The 12,372-nt window shown below is 45.9% G+C and overlaps 1 protein-coding gene across 11 annotated transcripts in view; it reads left to right on the forward strand.

Moving 5' to 3' along the window:
* HUWE1 (HECT, UBA and WWE domain containing E3 ubiquitin protein ligase 1) overlaps positions 1–12,372 on the forward strand; it is a 158,201-nt gene that overhangs the window by 145,067 nt on the left and 762 nt on the right. For 9 of the 11 annotated variants that reach the window (XM_070291618.1, XM_070291623.1, XM_070291626.1 and 6 more), the window contains 15 exons: positions 594–721; positions 861–1,017; positions 2,228–2,360; positions 2,627–2,829; positions 3,419–3,546; positions 4,658–4,754; positions 6,621–6,776; positions 7,160–7,405; positions 7,668–7,785; positions 8,599–8,739; positions 9,721–10,008; positions 10,126–10,231; positions 10,848–10,965; positions 11,261–11,442; positions 11,724–11,914. In XM_070291618.1, the coding sequence (XP_070147719.1) occupies positions 594–721; positions 861–1,017; positions 2,228–2,360; positions 2,627–2,829; positions 3,419–3,546; positions 4,658–4,754; positions 6,621–6,776; positions 7,160–7,405; positions 7,668–7,785; positions 8,599–8,739; positions 9,721–10,008; positions 10,126–10,231; positions 10,848–10,965; positions 11,261–11,442; positions 11,724–11,914 (2,392 nt within the window). The remainder of the gene's footprint in view (positions 1–593; positions 722–860; positions 1,018–2,227; positions 2,361–2,626; positions 2,830–3,418; positions 3,547–4,657; positions 4,755–6,620; positions 6,777–7,159; positions 7,406–7,667; positions 7,786–8,598; positions 8,740–9,720; positions 10,009–10,125; positions 10,232–10,847; positions 10,966–11,260; positions 11,443–11,723; positions 11,915–12,372) is intronic. The other 2 variants (XM_070291624.1, XM_070291625.1) reach the window with 1 other exon arrangement.

Below are 12,372 nucleotides of genomic sequence, written 5' to 3' on the forward strand. Positions count from 1 at the left end.
TGAGGGAGCCAGTTCTCAGAGGAAATAGCTCAAGAGCAGGCAGGATATGGACTTCCCTGGTGGTCCAGTGGCTAAGACTTGAGGCTCACAATGCAGGGATCTGGGTTCAATCTCTGGTCAGAACTAGATTCTACATGCCACAACTAAAGATCCCACATGTTGCAACTAAGACTCAGCACAGCCAAATAAATAAGAGTGTGGATTAAAAAAAAAAAAACAAGCAGGATGCAGTGTGAATCATGGTAGGATCGAGTTGCCAGGCCATCCCAGGAAGTAAAGGGAATGAGCTTTGCAGCAGACTGCTAAGAATCATTTGAAGAAACAGATTTTGAAGGAAGAGGCTTTCAAAGGGCCCTCTTATGGGAGAGGAACAGTTGAGATAAATATCTGAGATTCTTTGTCATTTTAGAAGGTACCATAAGAGTACTTGGCATTCTAAGTCACTTGGATTTGGCCATGGGGAGGGGGTGGATCTTCATTTTCACTACTTTTCCATTTTGAAACCCTTGGGCAGTGCAGTGATTCCTTGACTCTGCCACTTTAAGTCTGTAGCAAGTGAGTTTCAGAGGCTTACAGTGTTCTGTTTCTCAAAGCTGCTACTACTACTAAGGCCAGCAAATCTCCAGCTAAAGTTGGTGATATCGGCAGCAGCAGCAGCAGCACAGACTTTAAGATGGTATCCTCTGGCCTCACTGAAAATCAGCTCCAGCTCTCTGTGGAAGTAAGTCCAAGCTTTTCTGACCTCCCAAGGTTGGGGGAGAAAGAGTCAAAGGAGGTGGATAATATTAGGATTGACTGGGGTGAATAATGTTTTAGTTCTCAAGTTGGGGCTTGCCCAATCTCCCTTCTTTTTCCCCCAGGTGTTGACATCCCATTCGTGTTCAGAAGAAGGCCTAGAGGATGCAGCAAATGTGTTACTGCAGCTCTCTCGGGGGGACCCTGGGACCCGGGACACTGTTTTGAAGTTGCTACTGAATGGAGCCCGCCATCTGGGTTATACGCTTTGTAAACAGATAGGTAATAATAAGAATAAAGCACTCTGTTTTTCTGAAACCTTCTACTTAGGTGTCACCTGTTTATGGAAGCCTCCTGGAACCCCCAGGCTGAATCATATCCACTCTACATCTGTAGCACAGCTTCCAAGCATGCTTTTATCACAGCACTGATATCACTAGGTTGTCAGAATCTGTTTTCCTGTCAGTTGTTCTCTGAGACCAAGGCTGGCCTTCTCTCTATATTCCCAATCCCTGGCACACAGCAGTTCCTTAGTGAAGGAAAATGAGCACTCATAGGACTAACATTGCTTTCCCAATCTGGGTGCTTATAAGAGCCCTATGATGAACCTGCTGAGGCAGTTCACCACCTGAGAGATGCACCTACACTACCTTCACGCTTAGGAATTGAGAGAATAATACTCTCTGCTTTTGTGCAGTTTTGAGGGTACAAAAATTCTAAGAACACTTGTAAATCATCTAGTTCAGTCTTTTTCCCATTTTACCAAGAAGAAAACTAAAACCCGGGGTAGTGTAGAGATTATGAATCAAGGAGTAGAGTCAGATTTGCTTTCAGCATAGAGACTCTCTTTGTTCTCTCCCACCTCCATCCCACTCATAGATCTCCCTAGATCTGATACTACTTGTGTAGTTATCTCTTTCTCAAAAATGTCGCTGGAGCTGAGTTGATACGGGAGTCAGTTAGACTATATAGGGTATTCTTTGCTGCATGAGAATTACAAAGTTCTTCTGGATGAGGCCTCTTGACTGCCACCAGTTTATTCAGCACCCTTAGGCCAGGCAGTGGCCTAGGCACTATTGTAGATAGTTATCTCCTAATTCTCGAAGCAGCCTTGTGAGTTTAGGCAATATTAGTCCCCATTATTACAATGGGAAAGCAAATTGGGAAAGAGGTTAAGTAATTTGCCGAGACTACCACAAAAACCTCAGAAGTTTGAGAGGTATACAGGCTTCAAAAGAGATACTTTTTCCCCTCTGCACTAAGGTGCATTTCATGTAGATTCAGCAAATCCTTGAGGCCAGGTAAACCAGTGGCCCTTGGGCAGCTGATCCATGAGTACACAGTAAAATGAATGGAGCAGAATTATTGTACAGTCCCAAGTTCAGTACAGCTGAGCAAAGAGGACGGCCTGGGAAGGTTTCTTGAAAAGTTTTGGCTTTTAGCTGCTTCAGTAGGGAAGTGTCAACACTTTCTGGCTTCTCTGCCTGCCCAGGAACTCTTCTGGCTGAGCTACGGGAATACAATCTGGAACAGCAGCGGCGAGCCCAGTGTGAAACCCTCTCCCCTGATGGCCTGCCTGAGGAACAGCCACAGACCACCAAGCTGAAAGGCAAAATGCAGAGCAGGTAGGTGGCAGCTGCCCATCTGGCTGTGGAGTTGGGGTCTGGGACATTATGAAAAGTGGTTCTTCCTGATTTTCTAGTTATTTTTTTCCTCCTCTCTGAGCCAGTTTTGTTTCTGTCCTATATATGCACATGGCCCTATTTTTCCTACATGTGTGATTTCCTTCTGAAATTCCATACCCTCTGGTTGACACAAGAAAGCTCTGCTTGTTCTAAGTGTTTATGCTTTGATGCTCTCAATATATGCGAGCCACCTCTACACTATCCAGGTTTGACGTGGCTGAGAATGTGGTAATCGTGGCATCTCAGAAGCGGCCTCTGGGTGGCCGGGAGCTCCAACTGCCTTCTATGTCCATGTTGACATCCAAGACATCTACCCAGAAGTTCTTCTTGAGGGTACTGCAGGTCATCATCCAGCTCCGGGATGACACACGCCGTGCTAACAAGAAGGCCAAGCAGACAGGCAGGCTAGGTATGGAACTGGGGTGTCCAGTTGAGGGGCAGGCTTGGTGGTGGAAAAACAAGAGACCCAGGAGGGCAGGGCTTAATGTCATGTCTCCTTCCTGTTTGACCTTTTCTAAAGGAAGTGATGATACTTTCTTAAAATGTTGGTGGCTGTATTCTGTATTTCACTCAAGCCGTCTACATAGGAAATTTCACTAGGGCAAGTGGGAATTAAAGGGCCTGGAAATCTGACAAGGAAATTGGGGACAGATCTTTTGGTGAACAAGATTTAACCCACTGTGTTTGTCTCCTCTCTGCTTCCTTGATTACTCCTGGCTAAAATATTGTAGCCATGTTACTTCAGCTATGCCCTGCCAAATCCTTCCCCTCTGTCCTACAGAACTCTCACCTGCCACCATCCATCTGCCTAGCCCCATGTCCCCTGCCCTTACCTGTAATGGTAGCTCTTAGTGCCTGACAGTGAGCACTCTGAGACTGAGCGTAAAGCTCAAAGACCTCAGCAAGATGCTTGTGGTGGCTCAGGAGATGGGACACAGAAAATTGAGCATTCCCTCTTTCCACAGGTTACATCTTACCTTCTTTATTCTTTCTCCCAGGTTCCTCCGGTTTAGGCTCAGCTAGCAGCATCCAGGCAGCTGTTCGGCAGCTGGAGGCTGAGGCTGATGCCATTATACAAATGGTACGTGAGGGTCAGAGGGCGCGGAGACAGCAACAAGCAGCAACGGTTAGCATGATGCCTGTGGCCCCTCATTCATTTGTCTTTCCTCCCTCTCCCACCATATCATCAGTGGGATTTCATTGCCCTTACCTTGTATGCTTTTGCATTAAGTTGGCTATATGAATGCTTCTGGACAACAGTTAATTTCTCTTGGTGCTTTCTTGACTGTTCATTGGTTTGGTTTGGTTTAAAGCTTGGCCATCATACCCCACTCCCAGCTATCCAGTCAATAGTGGCGCTTTTGCAAACTGCATAATGCTAAGTGTCTAGGTCCTGAGGGGATACAGGATAAAGATTTTTCAGTTTCATGGAACAATGCAAGTGCCTCAGAGAAATATCAGGAATCCTGCCCTTGAAAGTCTCCCAAGCTTGGTACACTTCCCACATAGCCTCTTCTGGCAATGGCTGGTCCCTCCACCCTGGTCTCTGCCTCTATTCTTCATACTCCCTTGGCACCCAGGCTCTTTTAGGAGGAAGCCTTCAGTTCCTAGGTAGCCAGTTCATTGTTAGGATCTCAGCATAGAGTGACTGTAGGAAAAGCCTAGCATCATGTATATACACTATGGCATTCATTGTTTGCCTGTCCTTATACAACATGCAAGTTACCTTCCCAAGATCCAAGAAATAAGGATATTTTGAGGCCTGTTGGTTTAAAAAGCCAATCCCACCCATCAAAGATTGCATTAATTCATTCCCCTGTTATTTCCTCTTTCGTGAGCAAAAAGGAACAAAGAGCAAACCTACCTTTTGCCCATCTGAGCTTTATACACACACACACACACACACAAACACACACACACACTGTTCCCAGAAGTCTTGAAGTCCAGGAGCCTGGTGCCTGACTGGACTCAGTCCTGGAATAGAATGGAGGCAAATGGCAGGCATCCAGGGAGCTCTTTGGAAAAGCATGCTAGCTCAGGGTGGAAGATAAGCAGAGGAGGTGGGAAGGCCATTCTTTTGTACTGGAGAGCTAAAGAAACTTCTTTCCATATGGGAAGATATGGGAGGCTTCTTTCCAAGCTTAATGATATGTGAGAGATTGTAGGACAGCCTCTAGCCTATCCCTGAGGAAAACAGAGTTGCACCCTTTATGTGACTTTGTCTCCCTTTTATCCAGTCGGAGTCAAGCCAGTCAGAGGCATCTGTCCGAAGGGAGGAGTCACCCATGGATGTGGACCAGCCATCTCCCAGTGCTCAAGATACTCAGTCCATTGGTCAGTACTACTTTTCTATTTCTAGCCCAACAAAAGGGAGAGCCAATCTTAATGGAATGGGTGCCTGATCCCCTGCTTTCAACATACATAAACTCAGTGTTTTCGTTTGTTTAAGTGAACCCTGGTTTCTGTATACTGATAGATGCATACCAATCAACTAAAATCACTAACCGTCACCACCTGATCCTCACTGGCGAATCCTAGCACACACTGCAATTTTGGTAATAAAGAAACTGTGGGGCTTCCCTGATGCTTCCATGGTAAAGAATCCACCTGCCAATGCAGGGGACACAGCTTCAATCCCTGATCCAGGAAGATCCTACATGCTCTGGGCGATTAAGGATATAAAAGATCTGAACAACTATTAATAATTTTGACATATACAGGACACCCCAGCCAATAACAATAACAACTTTTTGAAATGCATATGGAACATTTACCAAAATTAACCATACCCAGAACTTTAGCTTAATAAATTTCAAAGTGCTAAAATATCTCAGAGCATATCCTCTGATAATAGTAGAAATATGTGATATCGAGACTTACCTGGTAGTTCAGTGGCTAAGATTGTGTTCCCAATGCAGGGGACCCAGGTTCAATCCCCGATTGGGGAACTAGATCCCATATACCACAATAAAGATCCATGTGCCACAACTAAGAGTTCTCATGCCACAACTAAAAGACACCACATGCCACAATGAAGACATGGGCCAGCGAAATAAACCAACAGGTGCCTCCCTGGTGGCTTAGTGGTAAAGAATCTGCCTGCCAATGCAGGAGACATGGGTTCAATCCCTGATCCAGGAAGATCCCATATGCCATGGAGCAACTAAGCCCATGCACCTCAATTATCGAGGTGGTGCTCTAGAGCCCGGGTGCCTCAGTTACTGAAGCCCTCACACTCTAGAGCCCATGCTCTGCAACAAGAGAAGCCATCACAACTAGAGAGTAGCCCCCACTCACCACAACTAGAGAAAAGCCCACACAGCAATGAAGATCCACAATGGCCAAAATAAATTTTTTTTTTAAGACACTGTGACAATACTGTGTGGAGAGAGCATGTGTTTGGATCTCTTTCAGTTTCTTCATTTAAAGTAAGGATGTTCCTAGTTAGGACTGAGTTAATGTGTATATATAACACTTAAAGCAGTCCTAGAACACAGTGGATGCTATTATTAGCAGCATTTCTCAAGGTTAATTTCATATAGAATGCTTTTGGGCACCCTTTTAACAGATTCCTGTGGGACAGTGTCATCATAGGACATCTGGTTTTTAAAAAATATTAATCATTTAATTGGAAAAGACCCTGATGCTGGGGAAAGACTGAGGGTAGGAGGAGAAGGGAGCAACAGGATGAGATGATTGACTCATCATCAACTCAGTGGACATGAGTTGAGCAAACGCCAGGAGATAGTGAAGGACAGGGACACCTGGTGTGCTGCATTCCATGGGGTTGCAAAGAATCGGACATGCCTGAACAACAACAAGAAGATCATTTAATAATCCATAGGTCTTCTGGGAGCTGATAAGGCAATGAGGAGACCAAGAAGATCATTTAGTAATCCATAGGTCTTCTGGGAGCTGATAAGGCAATGAGGAGACCAACACTATCTGGTAGAATTTTCCTGCAGTAGCCATTAGCTCCATGTAGCTATTGAGCACTGGAAAAGTGTCTAGTGCAACTAGACAAACTTTTTCTTGTATTAATTTTATTCCATTTAAATGCCATTCAGTGTAGGATGAGAGCTTGCTTTCAGATGTTACTCAGTGGCCAGTGGACCAATCTATTTGGTCTTTCTAATGGCCTATGCATTTGGTCTGAATGAAGAAAAAGCTTCCTGAATCTCTCCTCTGTGTGCCGCCTAGCCTCAGATGGAACTCCACAGGGGGAGAAGGAGAAGGAGGAAAGGCCACCTGAGTTACCCCTGCTCAGTGAGCAGCTGAACTTGGATGAGCTGTGGGACATGCTGGGAGAGTGTCTAAAGGAACTGGAGGAATCCCATGACCAGCATGCGGTGCTAGGTAAGTTGGGCCTGACGGCCCAGGCCCGCCGATCTGTTCTGGGGCCCTTTCTGCCAGCTTGATTTTCTTCCTCCAGATTACTCCTCTCCCTCAGGTCTCCATGGGAGTTCAAAGGAGAGGATTTTTTCTCCGACTTCATTATCAGAAAAAAAGATTTGCTTTCTCTTTTGGTAGCTCTTATCTTTTACTGTGTAGGGGAATCTTTATAACTGGTTGTCTATCCCATTTTTCTTTGGAAGCTCTGACTTCCTCTGTGGCACCATTATGTATCTCCTGCAAGTTTTCATCTAGTAGTTTTGAAATTTGATTCTGAGGGGGAAGAGGTTTATATGTTGAAGTTTATAAAGTAAAATGTTACTGTCCTGTATCATTCCTACCCCCAGTGCTACAACCTGCTGTCGAGGCCTTCTTTCTGGTCCATGCAACAGAGCGGGAGAGCAAGCCTCCTGTCCGGGACACCCGTGAGAGCCAGCTGGCACACATCAAGGACGAGCCACCTCCACTCTCCCCTGCCCCTTTAACCCCAGCCACTCCTTCCTCCCTTGACCCGTTCTTCTCCCGGGAGCCCTCATCTATGCACATCTCCTCAAGCCTGCCCCCTGACACACAGAAGTTTCTTCGCTTTGCAGGTACAGGGAACTCTTAGGCCCCCAAATGTAGAAGGCTTCATTTCTCTACAGGGTCATTTTATATATTTTGTTGTCAGCTGATTTGCAGGGTGAGTGTGTGTGTGTACTGGAAAGTGAGGCTAATGAGTTAGGGACTGGGTCTGGAAGTCTTTTTGTGCCACACTTTTTCCCTGAAACAAGGAAGAGTTGCTGACTGATTGACTTACGTCCCTTCTTCTATGACCCATGATGTGCTGATTCCTGCTGTCCTTTCTCCCCTCAGAGACTCATCGCACTGTGTTAAACCAGATCCTACGGCAGTCCACCACCCACCTCGCTGATGGGCCTTTTGCTGTCCTGGTAGACTACATTCGTGTCCTCGACTTTGATGTCAAGCGCAAGTATGTGCCCTGGATGTTGGGGGTGGGGGGGCTTTCTAAATAGTATCTCCCCTCCCAAAAAGGAGCCAAACATCCTCTGGGGATGATGTTTCCAGAAAAAAATGTTTTCCTCGGTGGCAGCCCTTGGATTAGAATGGTGCTAAGCAGGGGGAAGAGACTCATCTTTGCCACCAAGTGCCACTGTACCTAAATATCCCTTGGTGCTCTTCAACCTAGACTCTGTTCTTTCATCAGACAAGTGCAAGCCTTTGTTTAACCACATGAATTCTAAAATCCCTGTCTATCCTTCAGGGTAATACAGGAGATGCAGGTAGCCATAGTGTATTTACAGCAGGGCTTGGAAGGGTTGAGAAGGCCTCCACAACACTCCTGTCATTTTTTACTCTTCTCTTCCTTTCTGTGCACCTACACATGCTTACCTGCTTGTTGCAGAAATTCCATGCCATAATGTCTGTGGGCCCCTATTTGATGGACACGGGGGAAATTTAGAGTTGGTAGTGAATGGCCTACCTTTTCCAGTAGTAGTAGTAGTGTTAGTCACTCAGTCGTGTCTAACTCTTTGCGATCCCATGGACTGTAGCCCACCAGGCTCCTCTGTCCATGGGATTCTCCAGGCAAGAACACTGGAGTGGGTTGCCATTCTCTTCTCCAAAGGATACTGGGCATTTCCCCAGGGAAAAAAAAGGTGGAGAGCAGAGGTCAAAGTGTCTAGAGGATGAGGAGAACATCACTGTGGGTCTTAATCCTAATCAGGCAAACAGAAATTTGCTCTGCCATCCCAATCTTATTTTCCTTTCTTTCCTACCTCCCAAGATATTTCCGCCAAGAGCTGGAGCGTTTGGACGAGGGACTCCGGAAAGAAGACATGGCTGTGCACGTTCGTCGTGACCATGTCTTTGAAGACTCCTATCGTGAGCTGCACCGGAAATCCCCTGAAGAAATGAAGAATCGATTGTAAGAACCCAGAGCAGAGAGTAAAACGGGATGGCGTGGTTCTGACCCTTCCTACTTGGTAGTGAAGGCTTACTTGGGGCCCAGATGTTCAGGGGAACTTAGAGAGGTGCTTGCCCTCCCTGGTAGGAATTCCTAAGAGGAATCTAGCTCTCACTGAGCTGTCGTCCATATTCTCTGCCCAGTCTCATGAAACTGGTCTTCTGTTGGTTAGCTGGCCCTTGGGCTGAGCTACCCAACAATTCCTATACAGATAGGAGAGTCTGTGGAATTTACAAAGGTACACCTGATGGCTTCACAAAGAGCTTTTCTCCATTGTTACACTAGGAACGGGAAGCCTGCTGAGCAAATGGTACCCTGGGTTGAGGGAGACCACACTTGCAAGAGTGACTCCCCACCAAATTGGTAATCACTCCCTGGTGATTCTGACGCCACCTAGAGGAGATTGGCAGTTTGCAGTGTCATGTGTCATGGGAGCCAGTGAGATGATAGACCTATTGAAGTCGTTTGATGATGCTCTTGAACTTAGGAACTTGATTCCTCCCTCCCCTTGTGGCATGGACTCACTAGCCATGTCATCACACAGGAATTCAGAGAAGCTTCCAAGACAGACTGAATCCTACTCTTCCACCACCAAATCATAATAGACATCAAACTCAGCTCAGCTCTCTTTGATACCACTTGATAACTCCTCCCTGTTTAAAGGCCTTATTAGGTCTTTATATCTTTCCTATTAGTGTTTTCTGGGATATCAGTGAGCCTTTACTGACACTTCAGAACATCTCTTCCATCAGTGATGCCCTTTTCTGTCCCAGATCCCCACCTCTCTTCTGGGCTCTCCTGGCACTCTGCATTTACCACTGTCCTCTGACTCTGCACTCCCCAGCTACTACTTCACTCAGTCACTCACTCAGGTCATGCTGTGCAGAAGATTGGATTTGTCCTGGGCTTTCTGCACATCCCTGTTTCTGCTCTCTTAAACAGGTATATAGTATTTGAAGGAGAAGAAGGGCAGGATGCTGGAGGGCTCCTCCGGGAGTGGTATATGATCATCTCTCGGGAGATGTTTAACCCTATGTATGCCTTGTTCCGTACCTCACCTGGTGATCGGGTCACATACACCATCAATCCATCTTCTCACTGCAACCCCAACCACCTCAGCTACTTCAAGTTTGTTGGACGCATCGTGGCCAAAGCTGTGTATGACAACCGCCTCCTGGAGTGCTACTTTACTCGGTCCTTCTACAAACACATTTTGGGCAAGTCCGTCAGGTAAGGATGTGGCACAACCCTGGGACTGTCCTCAGTGCTGGAAATCTGGTCCTTGTGCCCCATCCCTAAGCTGCCTCTCTGCCACCCCAATCCATGGCCCTATTTGTGTTTATCTAGATATACAGATATGGAGAGTGAAGACTACCACTTCTACCAGGGTCTGGTTTATCTGCTGGAAAATGATGTATCCACATTAGGCTATGATCTCACCTTCAGCACTGAGGTAGGTCAGGAGATCCTGACTGTCACATACCCCAACTGGTTTAGGAAACCCCATTATGCGATTGTTCTTGAACTGACATTGGATAACCTCTTAATATTTCTAAGGAAGCATCTTGATGTCTTAAAATCTTGTGCCCCATTCCCTATCTGTCAGAGAGCAGTGAGTATTTGCAAGAGACAGCACAAATAGAAAAACCAGAATTTGTAAAACAATGCTAGTTTCCCCTATATGTTGAAAAAAAAAATAGTACACTATTCATCATACCCAAAGGTACTTCATTGTAGAAAAATTGTGCAAATATAGATAGATGAAAAACAAAAAAATCTCACTGTTACACTTCCCCAAAATTGCTTTACATAAAGATTTTTTTTTTGTATTACGTTATATTATCCATGCCCTTTTCCCTTTTACTATTGACAGTTATGTTTTAGGACTAAACCCTTGGCCTTTTCCATTTAGGGATTCATGAGCTCATGAGAAAAGTCACTTTTTTTATGACCTTGCTTCATTTCTTTGCCCAGGATACAGCAGAGAGTTTAGGGTGTGCTTCCAGGTATATGTAAGTCCCATCCTAGACCAAGCCTGATTCATATTATTGGTATTTTGGGTATTCTAGGTCCAAGAGTTTGGAGTCTGTGAAGTTCGTGACCTCAAACCCAATGGGGCCAACATCTTGGTAACAGAGGAAAATAAGAAGGAGTATGTACACCTGGTGTGCCAGATGAGAATGACAGGTAGGAGAAATGTCCCTTAGACCCCCTAGCTATCAGTATGGGACAAAGTTAGTCCTCACTCATTACACAGACATTGTTTCTTCTTTTCCCCTATGCCAGCCACAAATGCCTTGCATAAAAGGAGTCCAAAAACCTGACCAAAAAATATTCCCCTTCGTCCACCCTCATACAGGGGCCTAGAAACAGTGATGGGTGAGGTAGGCAAATCAGTCAGCATCCTGCTGGATTAGGGATCTCTGACCTCTGACAGCTGTGCAAGTTCAGATGCCACATGGCTTGTTGGTTCTTTCCCCAGGAGCCATCCGCAAACAGCTGGCGGCTTTCTTAGAAGGTTTCTATGAGATCATTCCAAAGCGCCTCATTTCAATCTTCACTGAGCAGGAGTTAGAGCTGCTCATATCAGGACTGCCCACAATCGACATTGACGATTTGAAATCTAACACTGAATATCACAAGTACCAGTCCAACTCTATTCAGGTGAGCTGATGCTGGCATCCCTCCCTGTATCCTTAAGCAGTGTTAGTTTGTATGACAACCAAATAAACCGGGACTGTTACGGGAGGGGGGTTTTGAGTGGTAGCTTACCTGAACCTAACTCTTCACTGTTCTGAAGTTTCAGTTTTCAGGTGATGTCATCATGTGAATGGAAGAACTGAAACCTGTCCCACAGAAGGGACTTGCCTAACATTGCATATCCCATCCCCCTTTCTTCCAGGAGCTCTCTACCTAATGCTGTCTTCTTGTGTTCATTCCTATAGATCCAGTGGTTCTGGAGAGCATTGCGTTCTTTCGATCAAGCTGACCGTGCCAAGTTCCTCCAGTTTGTCACAGGTACTTCCAAGGTGCCCCTGCAAGGTTTTGCTGCCCTTGAAGGCATGAATGGCATTCAGAAGTTTCAAATCCATCGAGATGACAGGTCCACAGACCGCCTGCCTTCAGCTCACACATGGTAAGAGGAAAGGTTTGTTCTTTTCAGCATTTGAATTTAACTTGCATATTTGCCACTTCTGTGCCCTTACGATGGTCAGGAGTAGTCAAGAACCCAAATCTAGCGCCAGCTACCCTGAACCTATGGGTAGCTCACAGTTTGCTGGTTTTTGTGGAGATGATGGTGTTTGAGATGAGAAGCTGACCCAGATTCACAGTGGGGCTCGGGAGACATTGCAGGTGAAAACTGCCCTGTGAAAACAAGGTGTATTCCAGGGCTCAGCATGGTCAGAGCAAGAAGTTGCAGGGGGCAGAATGCTAAAGAACTCAGCACAGGTGACCAGTGACCCTGCATGCCTCCTTGGAGCTTTCGGGCTCCAAGGGGTATGGTATTTGGGAGGTGGAGGTGGTATTTATACCATGGTTGGGCTATGGTATTTAAGGAGGAGTGATAGGGTCAGGTTATATTTTAGGTGCCTG

This window comes from Ovis canadensis, chromosome X (genome assembly GCF_042477335.2).
Source record: "Ovis canadensis isolate MfBH-ARS-UI-01 breed Bighorn chromosome X, ARS-UI_OviCan_v2, whole genome shotgun sequence".
NCBI lineage: Eukaryota > Metazoa > Chordata > Mammalia > Artiodactyla > Bovidae > Ovis > Ovis canadensis.